Source organism: Neofelis nebulosa, chromosome 11 (genome assembly GCF_028018385.1).
Source record: "Neofelis nebulosa isolate mNeoNeb1 chromosome 11, mNeoNeb1.pri, whole genome shotgun sequence".
In the NCBI taxonomy this organism is placed as follows: domain Eukaryota; kingdom Metazoa; phylum Chordata; class Mammalia; order Carnivora; family Felidae; genus Neofelis; species Neofelis nebulosa.
In genome coordinates, this window is record NC_080792.1 from 24,904,963 (window position 1) to 24,920,634 (window position 15,672).

At 45.2% G+C, this 15,672-nt stretch overlaps 1 protein-coding gene across 3 annotated transcripts in view; it reads left to right on the forward strand.

The window, feature by feature from the left end:
* Window positions 1–15,672, forward strand: part of MYO5B (myosin VB) — a 340,033-nt gene that overhangs the window by 125,528 nt on the left and 198,833 nt on the right. Inside the window, exon 1 of one of the 3 annotated variants that reach the window (XM_058692141.1) lies at window positions 2,162–2,184. The exons of the other annotated variants lie outside the window; for them this stretch is intronic. Within the exon in view, the coding sequence (XP_058548124.1) occupies window positions 2,182–2,184 (3 nt within the window). The 5' untranslated portion in view covers window positions 2,162–2,181. Of the gene's footprint in view, window positions 1–2,161; window positions 2,185–15,672 lie in introns of those variants that run through there. 3 annotated transcript variants of the gene reach the window in all.

The window sequence follows — 15,672 nt, forward strand, 5'->3', positions numbered from 1 at the left end:
TCATTTACAGGTGGATGGAGGAGGACCAATAAATTCAACAGTGAAGAGAAGTTGCCAGGAAAGGGGGAAGACCAGGACTGTAGTCAAGGAAGCCAAGATGTCTTGGAAACCTGGCTCCTGACAGCATATTTGTATAGAGGAGGATTTTTCACTCTAAGCTCATGGTTTGATTTCAGCTCCTTAGCCTCCAGAGGTCTTCTGCTTACCTTGCCAGTTCCATCTGGGTGCAGAGTATTGTTAAGTGATTAAATTGATATTAAAGATAGGATAGTGAATAATTTATGTTTTTATTCTGCCATCTGGGCACCCTTTACTCAGTGCTGGGCTTCAGCACTAGGTGCCAAGAATAGCAATGATAACAATTAGCATTTGTATAATACTTGATAACTGTACTCCTACTTTGTCTTACGTTCCCCACCCAAGTGACCTAGACATTTTTGGCTGCTCCTGGGTAAAGGGTTAGGTGACAACCCCCTTGGCTAGGAATTAAGTCCTTTGCTATGATAGGGCTCTAACCTGTCTTTGAACTTCTTGCTCACATGCAAACCCACATGCCCATCGGCTTCAGCGCAGTGGATGGCCTTGTACTTGCCTGCCTGGAGTATCTGCCCATGTTTCACACCTGCGTCTGGTCCTGCAGGGCATGTTCCCTGCTGGGGTTCCTCCTGAACTGCAAGCCAGAGTGAGGTCCCATGTCAGCACGTCTGAAGGCAGGTGTAGCACTCACTAGATTGAATCCCATGCTTAATCTCTGGAACCCTGCCTCCTGCCACTTACTTTTAATTGATGACTAAGGTTTACTTTTTTTTTTTTTCTTCAACGTTTTTTGTTTGTTTTTGGGACAGAGAGAGACCGAGCATGAACGGGGGAGGGGCAGAGAGAGAGGGAGACACAGAATTGGAAACAGGCTCCAGGCTCTGAGCCGTCAGCCCAGAGCCCGACGCGGGGCTCGAACTCACGGACCGCGAGATCGTGACCTGGCTGAAGTCGGACGCTTAACCGACTGCGCCACCCAGGCGCCCCTAAGGTTTACTTTTTAAGGCTCAGTCTGCTTAGCTATGCTGTTAGCTTCCCGAGAGCAAACATGTCTTAGAAGATTTGCTTGCCACCACGGTGCCTAGCAATGTCCTTCTGGGGCCATATGATGGGCTGGTTGGATTTCCTCTCCTTTGATGCCCTTGCGAGGTAGGACAGGCATTTCCCACAAATGAGGAAGTGAGGATGCTGTTAGTCTGTCTTGGGTCACACAGCAGTTGGTGACAACTGTTGGGACCAAATTTTAAACCACGTTGCACTTTTCACTTTTCCTCAGACAATAGTTCCTGAACACAGAATCATTCATTGATTGTTGTCTCCTACATAAATCATGGTGCTTCTCTATGAAGATGCATGACAGACTTTGGACCAGATTGCCTCCACTTGTAAGAGCCTCAGCTGGACTGTGGTCTCTTTCCTCTGTCCTTGCAGGTCACAGCAAATGCTGCAAGTACTCTTTTTGACCTTTTTTCTTTGTTTCTGGTTATGTAAACTACAAAGGTATTATGGCTGCCACTTGCCTGGGCAATGGGAGTTCCCTACCCCCCATGGCACGAGTTCCCACAGGGCTGAGAGGAGTGTTTTCTGGAGCCCATCAAGAGGTTCTTGAGAGGAGGCCCTGAAGAATGTGGTGTGGCTGTGCCAAGGAGACCTTTGTGACCTCTGGTTCCTTCTGTTTGCCTTTAGCCCTAAGCCTTGTGGAGGGTGCTCATTCCTAATGATGGAAGATGAATGGCCTGTGATACAGCACATTCTGGAAGTCAGCTATTGATGTCCCCCTTGTTGACAGGGCAGAAGCTTGGGACTTTGTGGAAAGTCTTTGATGTTCCCCTATAACTGTTACGCCTGGGCTAAGGATCTTGCTCTCCACCTCCTTCCTTTTAGCTTTAGAGAACCCCCAAACCCCACATTTAACACACCCATGCCATCAAAGCATTCTGAATTTTCAGGATCCAGAAATTCCCACGGAACCAGGAGTTGTGGCAGATGAGACCTCCAAAGTACAGGAGCTCTGGGTGTGCTAACTCTGCAGAGAGAAATGCAGTGTCGTCAGACCTCCCTGCAGGAGTCCAAAGACAAAGCTGCTCATCCTCGTGCCCAGATGTTCCCAAGCTGGTGACAGCCCTGTGCCGATGGGTTATTTAGATGGTACTATATTTAGCATTTCTGGTGGGGGAGAGGCTGTGGTTTCTTGCTATGAGAAGCAAGAATCTATAGCGGTAGAGTATGCCTGCATCCATTCATCCATTGAACCAACACACACTGAAAAAATACTTTGCAGGCAATATTCTATATGCATGGGACATAAAGACAAATATTTTATTCCTACCCTAGGGACTCAACTATACAAGGGGATGCAGTGCAGTTGAGAACTGTTATAGTGAAAACGGGGGAGAGGCCACTCAGGCCAGCGGGAATACTGAAGCTCCACAAAAGCAGCAATATTTAAGCTGGACCTTTAGAAGGTGAATAGCGGTGGGGCAGGTGGAGGGAAGGGAGGAAGACGTCTGAGGCAGAGGAAGAAGCCTGGGCACAGGCAACAGGATGTTTTCTGTGTTTTGTTTTCAATGAAAACTCTAGAGCAAAGTTCCTCAGCCAGGGCACTGTTGATATTTGAAGCTGGGTAACATTTTGTTAGGGGCTGTCCTGTGCATGGTTGAATGTTTAGCAGCATCCCTGGCCTCTACCGACTAGAAATCAGCACCTCTCCCCTGCCCAGTTGTGACACCAAAAATGTATCGACATTGCCACATGTCCCCTAGGGACTGTTTTGTCCATCCTCCCCACTTTCGTGCCCCCCACCCACCCAGTTGAGAACTGTTCCAGAAGCAAACAGACTAGAAAATAAGTTGGAGTAAGAAGAAATCAGAGACAGGACATCCAATTAAGAATAGGTTGTAATATTTCACATAAGCGAAGTCCTGAACTAAGGCGACAGAGCAGGAATCAGGAGGCTCTAAGGAGGCGTCAACAGTAACAGGCATTTTCTAGGCACCTGAATGAATGTAGGTGAGTCTGTTGGTGATGGACTGGAATCCCTCAGGTTTTCAATATTGGATAAGGCTTGGGGGGATGGAAGGAGCACTGGACAAGGGAGTAAGCACTGTTCCTGGGTCGATTGTTTTTTAGGGGCTTGAGTTGGCCAAGTCCCTTAAGTTGCGTGGATCTCCGTGTCCTTCACATGTAAAATGGGTCTATAAGAGTACCTGTCTTTGTGTTTTTGGACCCAATTCCAACCTTCCACACAACACTAAGTAATTCTTAGAAACTATCAGGGTGTCAGAGAATTCAGAATTAACAACAAATCCCACAGGTTAAGGGTTCAGTCCTACAAGACTTCAGATATCAGTTGCAAGCACCAGACTGTTACCTGTGCTTCTGACTGCCTGGCTACAGGCCAGGTTCCAATGACCACCTCCTTAGGTTAGATTAGCTTGCTAGCGTGGCTCACAGAACTTGAGGAAACACGGAAGTACGTGCATCAGTTTATTAAAGGATGTGATGAAATAAAATAACACCCACATAAGGAGAAACATGGGTCAAGCTACCCAAAAAAGGAGTTTCTATCTTCGTGGAGCTTGGGGCCTGGCTCGGTGGCATGTGAGAGCATTATAGTTCTCCCAGCATGGAAGCTTGCCAACAACAAGTCAAAAAAACTGTCCTCTGAGGTTTTTATGGAGGCTTCAGTACATAATCATGATTACTAAGTTATTGGCCATTGGCTAATTAAGTTTCCAGACCCTCTCCCCTCCCCGATGTTAGGAGCGAGACTCCAAGTTTTAACTATCTAATCACATCGTTGGTCTTCCTGGCAACCAGCCCTCATCTTGAGGTGGTGTCCACAGGTCACCTGACACAAGAGACACGTTTAACCTCTCATTAAGAAATTCCAAGAGTCTTGGGACCTGTAAGCCAGGAACTATGGATGAAGACCAAATATGAGAAATGTATTTTGGTCCTCTTGAATGATCAAATAAGTACTTCTTAGAAATAGCAGTATTGCACCTGTGCTTCCTATCCCATAGAATTCTAAGATTTCATGCTTGTGGGAACCCCTTGAAACCTGCCATACACTTGCTAAACGTGGAGGACTTTTCTAGCTGTAGAACACTTAAGAGTGAGGGCAGTGGGGATGAGCATATGTGAGACCTCGGTGGAGAGGGAAGGCAGTGGACAGGGTGGTGCCTCCAGCTGTGGGCTTGTGGATGATGAGGCTAGACAACACAGCTCATGAAGCCCTTGAATGTGGGTGCAGGACGTTGGGACTTGGCAGGGAGGAATCTGCTGGTGTTGTGATTCACATCTCCACTGTGAGGGATGGTGCTGTTCTTCATCCTTCTGTCAGCAGAAAAAAAGACTCCAGAGCCAAGCGTTAACCAAAATACGAAGGTGCTGTGGAAAATACAGGCAGATGGTGGATACAGCAGGAGAGGGAAGGGCCAAGGAGTAGTCTATTGTGAACATCTGATTTTTTTTTTCACCAGAGAACATTCTCTTTTCGCCCATTTCCTACTGGTTTTCAGGATACTTTTGGACTCTAAAGAGCAGTGGGTACTTAAGAGAGGCACTAATTGTCAGGGGGCCTTGTTTCCCTCACCTAAAGGAGAGAGCCTGTGATCAGAGGGAGGCCTTTCTGATGAGCCACCAACCAGGGATCTTTCTGCGGATGTGTTCTGGGTCAATGCGAGAAGATTGGTGCCACAGGCAGCCTTCTTGGGAAGCAAGGAGGTGCTTGATGAATGTAGGCATAGTATTGGAGCTTCTTTTAGTTCAGCCTACTCACTGGGAAAACCAAGGTCCAGAGGATGTGATTTGTTGAGGGATGTTCTATTTGGATGCCAAGGGAGGACCCCACCCCTTGATAACATGCCTACCAGACCCAACACACCTGCCACACCAATACGCGGTTGCCTCTGGCTGAGTACTTCCAGTGCCATGCTTCAGTTCTCTTGAATAAATATGACTCAGCCTGTGTCCAGAACTGGGATGGTTGCTCTTCTTCTGTAGTTTGTTTGTTGAAGGTGGTGACTGTTTAAATCCCTTTTGTTGAAGGTATTGGGGTCATTCTGTTGTGATGTTTCCCAAGGCTCTCTGCTGTGCTGGGTCTCCAGGAAGGCCCTGGAACCAGGGAATTGGTAAGGATCCCTGGGGAAGGTTGGAACTGTAATCCTGGACTACACCCCTATTTTAACACCTAAATGAACCCGCAAGGAGTAAACGTGACTCCAGCTTTGTCCGGAATTAGGAAGATGGAACACTTTGTACGTGTACCTGGGACGTGCACCTGTTAAAACAGGGATGTCACACCCACTGTTCATCCCCCAATGCATTTGCTTAAAGCTTACTGGTTATCTAGTGTGTAAGACATTTGCATGAAAGTGAGAATTTTGTTGAGGAATGAGACTTCTATTGTCCAAGTTTCTGAGAAACTTTGAGAGACAGCACAAGCAGGGGAGGGGCAGAGAGAGGAGGAGACACAGAATCTTGAAGCAGGCTCCGAGCTGTCAGCACAGAGCCTGATGTGGGGCTTGAACTCATGAAATGCGAGATCATGATCTGAGCTGAAGTCGGACACTCAACTGACTGAGCCACCCGGGTGCCCCGTAAAATGTTTCCAGTTTAAAAGCATTGTGTACAGAACACTTGTAGAAAATGCTTGAATACCCGGTAAAGAAAAGCCCAAGACTAGAGGGTTTGTCACCTTTCCTTGGGGGGTTGCTGCATTAATAGCAACAGTGGTAACTTGGACCCTGAAAAATAGCCTTCCAGAGCAGCACCACTCACCTGATAGTGTGTGAGCACTGCTCACGTAAGGGGAAGAGGCAGCAGGCAGAGACTGCCACTCTCATGTCCAAAATGAGGTCTAGCAATGCATTTACCTATGTACAGTTTCAATGGGATGTGCTGGTGATCCCCTCATTTCATACCTCCTCAAATGGTTTTCCATGATGCCTGCATGAGGGTGGAGGAGGGAAGTTTTTGGTGCAGAAGATGAACCTATCCTCCCTGAGATGAAACTCCTCCCCTGCCCCTTAATCCTTTAGAGAGTGTAAAATGTTCATTTCACACCAGTCACGTCAGTTCTTTTTCTCTAAAACTCTAAGTCTTTGCTGGGTGACCCCATAGAGACTCAAGCTTAGGTGTTCTTTCAAGCTGTACCCTGCTTTTCAGCCAGACCAGAAGTGACCTTGTGTGAAGTGTGTGAAACCATATCTAAATTAGTCTCTCAAACACAATCACTTGGCATAGAGGGCCTGAGCTAACCATGATCATTCCTAGACCATCTGTGGCCATCTGACAGCAGGTTTGGTTGGAGAGTTGTAGCGAGCGTTACTGCCAAAGAATGGTTCACTTCCAAGTAGTAGGGTGCTGACGGCTGCCCCATGATTGCTCGCAACCCCAGGATGAAAATTAAAGGCGTTGCTTTGAGGTCTTTGGTTAATGGTGATTCAGGTAGCAGACACCCATTTACCTTCCTAACTTGGAAGTCAGAGTCTGTTTCATGGCTGCTATTCAGTGAGAATGTGTGTTGGTTTCAGAATATTTTTTCCCTTCCTTCTGAGGTCCCAGCAATGGAGATGCTATTGTGCCTGTTTGCCGATGTACTCAGATTGAACATTCCCTCTTGATTCTCGGTTAAACTTCTCTGCTCTCTAAGATAAATGAACAAGTTCCCCATTGCAAAATACAGCAGAAAAAAAGTTGGAAGAGCTGGATTGGATAAAGGTGAAATATATGAATAAAGAGATTTAGAAGCTGTATGAGTAGCATTAAGGTATGGTGGAAATGGTATTTCAGTTTGGAATGGTAAAGCACTGAATAAATGAAGTAGTAAGAGTAATAGCAAAAGAAGAATTTCAAAGACCATTTTTTGGGGCCTTAGGGACGGGATAAATGGTGTCCCTGATTTCATTTGCATTGTGAGTGTTCACGTGAGGACGGGAAGGATGCATGACAGAAGATCTATCTTCCTGTTGAGGGTTCTTTTTCCTTGTAGGTCAGTTTGTAAGTACAGGCCTTTTTTATTTGACTATAATTGACACACAGTTACACCTGTTTCAGGTGTACTTAGTGATTTGGCAAGTTTATACATTAAGCTGTGTTCATCACAAGTGTGGCTGCTATCCGTCCTGATATGTCACTATTAGAGTATTGTTGACTGTATTCCTTCTGCTGTTCCTTTCATTCCATGACTTATTCCATAATTGGAAGTCCATACCACCTCCTCCCTTTCACCCCTTTTGCCCGGCCCCCCACCCCCTCCCTTCTGGTATCCATTGGTTCTCTGTAGTGGTCTGATTTTGCTTTCCGCTCATTTTTTAAAGATTGTACATGTGAATGAAATTATATGGTATCTTGGACTTCACTTGGTATAATACTCTCTGGGTCTATCCATGCTGTCACAAATGGCAAGATGTCATTCTTTTCTATGGCTGTGTGATATTCCAGTGTGTGTATATACCACATTTTCTTTGTCCATTCATCTGTTGATGGGCATGTAGGTGGCTTCTGTATCTTGGCTGTGGCCAATTTGCACTATTTGCAATAGTGCTGCAGTGAACGTAGGGGTGTATATATTATTTTGAATTAGCGTTTTTGTTTTCTTTGGGTAAATACCAGCAGTAGGATTATTGGATCATATGGTGTGTCTATTCTTAATTTTTGGAGGATCCTCCATACTTTTTTTCACAGTGGCTGCACCAGTTTACATTCCCACCACTGGTGCGTGAGTGTTCTTTTTTTCTCCACGTGCTCATCAACACTTGTTTCTTTCATTCTAGCCATTCTGAGAGTTGTAAGGTGACAGCTCCTCATGGTTTGGATTTGCATTTCCCTGATGATGAGTGACGTTGAGCATCTTTTCATGTGTCAGTTGGCCATCTGGATGTGTAAATATTAATATTATTCAGTTAGACCACATCCCTCTTTGTATTTAAAACCCATGTACAGTTTTCCATTGGTTATAGAATAACATGAACATCCTGTAATGTGACTTCCATGAGCCTCCTGCACATCTCAGTCACTGGAGCCCTTGCCCTCCGAGGTCTACAGCTTGCCCATACTGACTTGGAGCTTTTCAGCAAGTGCTACTCCTCCCTGTCCGAGGCTTGTCTGCAGCTGACTTTTTAGCCTAGAATGCTCCTCCCTCCCCACCAGGCCTAGCCAACTCCTTGTCCATGTAGGTTTCATCTTGGAACTTGCTTTTTTCAGAAAAGCTTTTCCTGTGATGACCTGGACTGGATGAGGTCCCATGTTGTATGTTGTGAATGTCTGTGCTGCTGAGGCAGTTAGGACCACTGGAGTAGATGAATTGCACAATGTGCTTGGGTATCTCTGAAGATGGGGACATGTCCTTTCCCTCTGCTGTGTGTCCCAGCATCTTGCATGCTGCCTGTCATGTGGTAGGTGTTCCGTAAATCCTTATGAACAAATGAGCTAGAGTCTATTTTCTTGTTGGTAGGACTTGTAGCTTATGGGGATATGCAACAGTTGAATATCTGTTGAAGAATCTCAAGATGTGTTTGACTACTGGGGGGGGGAGGGGAGGCTGGCATGCTTTGAGCTGTGAAAGAAGATGGAGAGCTGGCTTCAGTCCCAAATGCAAGTGTGTAAGGCATTTAAATTCTAAGTTGGATGGATCTCTTATAGGCAAAGCAAGAACAGGTCAACATACTCATGTGTTGGGGCAGTTCCCAAAAATTTCCCTGGAAAAGAATGGTTCTAACGCATTTTCTCAGTTAACGTTGTTCCGTGAGGTTGTTTGCAGAAGAGGGCTTAGCTTGAAATGACTTCACTGTTGGCTTTTGTTGCTTATAGAGGTCAGAGTGGAACAGGTTTTAAATTAAAAAAAAAAAAAAAAAAAAGGAAACCAATGGACTTACCTGACTTAGTCTAGGGCTGGTGGTAGACTTTTTAATTAGTCTGAGTATATACCTACATGGTGAAAGAGAAGAACAACTATCCAGTGATGGCATCATAAATGGAATTTATTTTAAAAAAAAAATTTTATTTTTGAGACAGACAGCATGAGTGGGGGAGGGGCAGAGAGAGGAGGAGACACAGAATCCAAAGCAGGCTCCAGGTTCTGAGCCATCAGCACAGAGCCCGACGCGGGGCTTGAACCCACAAGCTGCGAGATCATGACCTGAGCTGAAGTTGGACGCTTAACCGGCTGAGCCACCCAGGTGCTCCCATAAATGGAATTTAGAAGTAAGAGTGCTTCAGAGAGCTTAGGTGGAAATGAAGATGTGCTCTGGAAAACTGTCTTCAGTGACTTACATATGTGTGATATGACTATGGATTGCTTAATTCACATACTTGATCCCTCTATGTAGAGAGAGTACCTATTCCAAGGACTATAGTCATGTTGCTGGAAGTAGGATTTTAACAAAGCATTAGCTGCTTGGTGGGGTCCTTGCATATATTTAGTGGCATGGAATGTACTAGCTTTGAGTAAATCTTTTTTAGCATCTTCAGCAAGTGTCTTTAGCACCTTACAGAACCAACTTGTCATTGACATGCAGGACTTTTGGTGAATTTTCCAAAACTTCCATCTGAACACATTGCTTTATAGTGGTTTCTAAGCCTCTAGTATAACTGCAGTTTCCAAGTGTACTGCTGGATAAAATGACTCAGCAGTGCTCCCTGAACACCACGTCCTTCCCATCTTGGTGTCAGTCTGTCACTTGAGGATGTACTGCTTAATCTTTTAACATCTGTAGAGCTGGAACTGGTAAAGTTGGCCTTCACCAGCCACATAGACATTTGCTTTGTTCCTTAGCTTCACATGTAGGTAGTGAATGTGAATTCAGACAGAATCGTGCCTGATCACACAATCAGGTGTCAGAAGGAGAGCCTTTGTTCAAAAGTCTGGATTGAGGTGATGTTGTGTTGTAAGGATGTAAGAAAACAAAGATCAAAGATAGGCTTGTGATGACCAGTGACGGGAATAGGTAGATGGATCTTCCTTCTGATAAATCTGACTTTTTTGTTTCAATTATTTTTAAGTTTGAGAGCACACATGCAAGTGGGGGAGGAGCTGAGAGAGGGAGAACGCCAAGGGGGGCTCTGCATTGTCAGCCCAGATCCCGGACTTATGAACCACGTGAGATCGTGACCTGAGCCAAAATCAAGAGTTGGTTGCTTAGCTGACTGAACCACCCAGGTGCCCCTTGTTTCATTTAAATAACAGGAAATACTGGGTTTTGTAATCTTGCTATTTAACTGCATTTAATCTGTTACAGAATGAAGCTCGCTTCTGAGGCCCCCCCTCCCCCCCTGCCTTCTGTCTTCCTTTACTCCACGGATGCTGAGTGGCTTTTTTCTATCCCAATCTCTCTGCATGAAGTTAAAGTTCTTCCTGGCATTCAGGTTAGCTTAGTTCTCTTTTTTAGGAAAGAACATGGAGCAAGTTCAGTAGAGATCTGGGTTGGGGCTCAGGGATCTACCTGTGGCCCAGAATATGCATGGCTTTTGAGTTGTCAGTGCTGGATGCACAGAAGATTTACATATAGTTCCCTTTGGTTGTAAGTTAGAGAGCTTCCCAGTGAAGAGCATTTGGGGGAAAAGGAAGGTTATTACCAGTCTGGGAAGACTCTCAAAGGGATGAGCAAACAGAAACCAGGAAGTAGGCATTAGTGCTGGAGGAGGAGGAGCTAAATTCAGGAGAGAAAGCAGAGGAGTTGGGCATGTGTTCCCATGACGCTTCGTGTTTCTGCTGGGATTACTTGCTTGTGTCTGTACTCCCCTAGAGAGATGTCTCCATGTCTCATTGAGGCCCCCCGGGCCCCAGTTCCTGCTGGCATAACAGTAACTACTGAGCCCTTACTGTGTGCTGCCTGCTGTGCTAAATGTTTTCTATGTGCCAGTTCATTTAATCTTAACAACTCAAATGTGGAAGCATTTCCTCACTGGATAGATGGAAAATCTGAGCCTGAGCTAGAAGTTCAGGCCAGTACCTGATTGCTGAGTCTTTTTGGAAAAAAAAAAGAATTATGGAAATAGAGTTGACACAATGTTCCATTAGTTTCGGGTGTACAACATAACAATTAAGCAAGTCTATAGGTTATGCTCATCATAAGTGTAGGCTGTCTGTCACTGTTCAGTGCTATTACAGTACCATTGACCCTTTTGCCTATGCTCTACCTTTTATCATGACTTCCTCTTTCTATAGCTGGAAGCCTTACCTCCCAGTGCTCTTCACCCATTTTGCCCATTCCTCCCCACCTGCTTCCCTCTGGCAGCCATCAGTTTTGTTCTGTTTATGGGTCTATTTCTCCTTTATGTTCACTCCTTTGTGTTTTTGTTTTTGTTTTTGTTTTTTTTTGGTTTCATACAAAACTGAAATCATGTCATTTGTCTTGGACTTAGTTCACTTAGTATGATATCCTTTAGGTCCATCCAAGTTGACACAAGTGGCCAGATCCTTTTTATGGCTGTATAATCGTTATATATATGAACCACATCTTTCTTACCTATTCATCTATCAGTGGATACTTAGGCTGTTTCCATATGTTGGCTATTTTAACTAATGCTGCAATAAGCATAGGGGTGCATCTGTCTTTTTGAATTAGTGTTTTGTTTTCTTTGGGTAAATATCCAATAGTGGAATTAGTGGATTGCATGGTATTTCTATTTAAAAAAATTTTTTTTAATGTTTATTTTTGAGGGCAAGGGGGTGGACAGAGGATCTGAAGCAGGTTCTGTGCTAACAGCAGATAGCTTGATGTGGGGCTCGAACTCACGAACCATGAGATTGTGACCTGTGCCACCCAGGTGCCCCTGGTATTTCTATTTTTAATTTTTTGGGGGAACATCCATACTGTTTTCCACAGTGGCTGTGCCAATTTACATTTCCACCAGTAGTGCACAAGGATTCCTTTTTCTCCACATTCTCACCAACACTTTGTCTGATTATAGCCATTCTGACAGGTGTCCAGGGATGGCTCATTGTGGTTTTGATTTGCATTTCCCTGATAATCATCACTAATCAGTGATGTTGAGCCTCTTTTCACATGTCTGTTGGCCATCTGTATTGCTCCCTGGAAACATACTCAGGTACTCTGTCCATTTTTAAACCATTTTTTTAGTGTTTTATAAGTTATTGATATCTCTTGGATGTTAACCCCTTAGATACTTAAATCTTAACCTCCTTGCTCTCCAGTTCATCCAGTAGGAGCCCAGTATGAGGGAAGGGAAGACGCTCAGCAGCATACTGGTTGGGGGATATTCATGACTTTGTCCCCTCCAGTTTAGGGGTTTAATCATCAGGCCTGGGTTCAGGATGCACCTGGTGTCTGGGCCCATGAACGTGATCTTCAGGCCTCTAATGTGGGAGAGGATAGTGGGTGGTCCTGCTTGGATAGGTGGAAAAAGTCTAGTCTTTGTCCTTCAGACTTTATTATGTAGAAGGATGAAATGTGACCCATTTCCTCCTATAAGGGCAGTTAGCTGAGGTGTTCTCACGGTTCCTACAACAGGGCAGTACCTGCCAAAGTGTTTTCTTCCCTATTCATAGAAGTATTGTTTCAAAATGGACACCATTACACCAAACAGAGGACATTACTTATGACATCTCTGCAAAGTATGTATGTGCTTTCCTAACCTCACTTGAAGAATGGAGCTATGAATATTTCAAATTTTTATGAGGAGTATGTGTTTTTCTGGCCTAGAGGGATTTGTAGCCTCTTAGCACTGGTTCTCTGCTTCCCCTCCTTGCACTTGATGCCTTGGGCTCCAGGCAAGTTTGGGGAAGCAGCTCATGGTCCTTTGCCGGAGTGAGTCTTCCTGCCTCAGGCGGCATCTGAGCCCCAGGCCCTGCCTTCTAACATTTGTTGTTCTTTGGAGCCCACAGCCTATCCACTTATTTCAATCCTGGTGACTTTTGTTCGCTGATGCTGCTTTCTGTGATCAGGCTGGTCTTGTGTGGAGAAATGTGGATTCTGTGTTGCTTGAGGGGTAGAGGCTGACCAACTTGACCTTATAGCTTCGTGGAGTTCTAGCACAAAATTCGTGTCCTGAGCAAATGCTATGGAGTATTGTCAGTTTTAGCAAAAGGGACTCCCCTTGCACCCCCAACCAGAGCCCTGATTTTTTAATCCTAGAGCAGAGATCTCCGTGCCTACTAACCGTGACATCATGTCACTGCGAAGGGTACAGCTGTGAACAGGCAGGCAGTGTGCCGGCTCCTGGTGCCCTAACATGGGGAGGAGGGGACGGGCAATTTATCCAGTCAGCCACCAGGTTAGGCTGTGGGCTCCCCTCTAGTCCGTTCCCAGGAGACGGTGCCCACACTGCCTTGCTTCAAGTTTCAAGGCTATGTTGCAACCCAATCTTCAGTCTCTGATTCTTAAAGTACCTGGTGGCTTAACTTGGCACATCCCTGTAAGTGGCTGTATGTACTTGTTTTTGTGTGTGCTTGCAGGACACTTTGCCTGTGTCAAATACACCCTCAGTGGGACCTGGGCTGCTGGAATCAAGTTAGCATTTCTCCACGAGGGGGTGACAGCAGAAGACTCGAGGTCACAGATTACTCTGGTCATGGCTTTGACCCTAACTATGCACTGTGAGCTTGGGCAAGTTGTTCTGTGTTTTTCTACCCTTAGTGTTCTTCTCTGTGATACACAGGTGATAACCCTGCTGCTCTCCAGTTTTAAACTAAGATGAAGGATTAAAGTACTTAGTTACTTATTTTAGTGTAAGGCTGTGGAGGTGGCACTATTAATAATTCTAGGGAGTGAATGTTCTCCTTTCCCCAAAGTCCATTTTGATTCTGAGGCTTCTTCTGAAACCATGATTTTTTAACTCTGGCACATCCATTTGAAGCCTAAGAAAAAATACAGTGCTTGGGCCCTACTCTGAGATCTTACTCAAGTGTGGGACATGGGCATTGGTGTTTCTCTTCTTTTCTTTCTTTCTTTTTTTTTTTTTTTTTTTTAAGATCTGCAGATAATTCTTAAATGCCAGCTGTCGTTGAGAATCCCTTCTCTTGGGGTTTTGAACTTTAGGCTAGATCCATCTGATGATTTTTAGACATGGCATGGCTATCTATGAACAATTTGCAGGACATTGAAAGGATCCCAGTAACCTGGAGGAAATCCCTTAGGCCTGCTATTTTCCTGTTCCCTAATTCTCTGCAGGGTCCCATTCCGGATCCCACTCCTGGCCTAGGATTCCTAGATGACAGTGTATACTATTACCACTGTTGCTGTTGCCTAAGGCTTGTAATTCTCTGATGCTGTGGGATTACATTTTATTCTTGGGACCACATCCTGAGATACATCTTTTTACCAGCACTGTACAGCGGAGGAAACCAAGACTCAGAGCCACTCATCAACTTACCCAGGCTAGTAGTGCTTAGATTCTTACCCAGGCTGTCTGGCTGTAGAGCCCCCACAGCCATGCTCCTGTACTGCATCATGATCCATGCAAACGGGTAAATGTGATTCCCTTCTCGACAGGGCATTTATATTTTAGGGGCTCTCTGGAGATTATTCTTGGATCCTGAGCTAAAGTGTTTTCGGGCTGGAATGTCCTGTTCAACCACAGGTGGATAAGGAGAGACCTCTGGGCACATGAGGGTCCATGGTGCCTGCAGATGAGTTACCAAATAAAACCCCAAGCCTGCTCGCTTGCAAACTTGGGGGGCATAGGATGCACCTGTGTTCTGCCTGGTTCGCTCCCCCCTTCCCCCTCAAGGATTGATGTAGTTGGTCGGAGGGGGTTACCTAGTGTGGGAAGCTTTAAAAGCTCCTCAGATGGTTGTAGGGTGCAGCTGGGGTTAAGCATTACTGCCATGGGCCATCACTGCCTCCAGCAGAGAGCTGCCTTTGCAGGCCCTACAGACAGGGGAGGGAGGAACCTGCATCTGGAGAAGAGCTCTCCGTGCTGATGCATCTCAATTCAGAGAATTCTGCCTTCTCTGGTTAATACGCGGGGCTCTTTCCAAAAGAAAAATGGCAAGTTTTTCTGTTAATTGGGTCAGATTGCTATCTCTTTAGATATGACGGAGTTAAACATTGTTAAAACGGGATAGTGACAAGTTCAGTGGTGCTATAATTGGGTTATGTGAGTCAGCTGGTCTTTCCTATAATCTGCCTCCAGAAAAGCTGGTAGAGGTCAGATTTGTTTGAAGGAATTCCTTGAAGGTGAGAAAGTGAGAGGCAACACAGAACCTTGGCTGTGGGGAGTTTCTATCTGGCCTGTAGAATCGATGATTTTCTGTTAAAAGAATGCGTTTTATCTTCCTGTTTCTTCAGGCATGAGAAGTGCAGACCCATGCCAATAGAGCGTGTACAGGATACTGTTGGTGTCATCTGCAACAAAAAGTTTTATGTTAAATGGAGGTGAAATTCACATAACATGAAATGAACTATTTAAAGTGAACAGTTCAGGGGCATGAATACATTTGCAGGGCTGTGTGGCCACAACCTCTATCTAGTTGGAGAATATTTCCATTGCTCCAAAGGAAACCCCTTCCAAGTTCTTAGCCTGTTCACTTGACTGTTTACTCTGCATTGATCATGTTTTGCCTTGTTTGGGGGTTACAAAGGTAATGGATCTTCCTCAGGTGGGTAGGTCTGGGGAGGGAAGGGACAGTGGTGTGGTGGTGGCTAAGTCAGCACATAAAGCAAAACT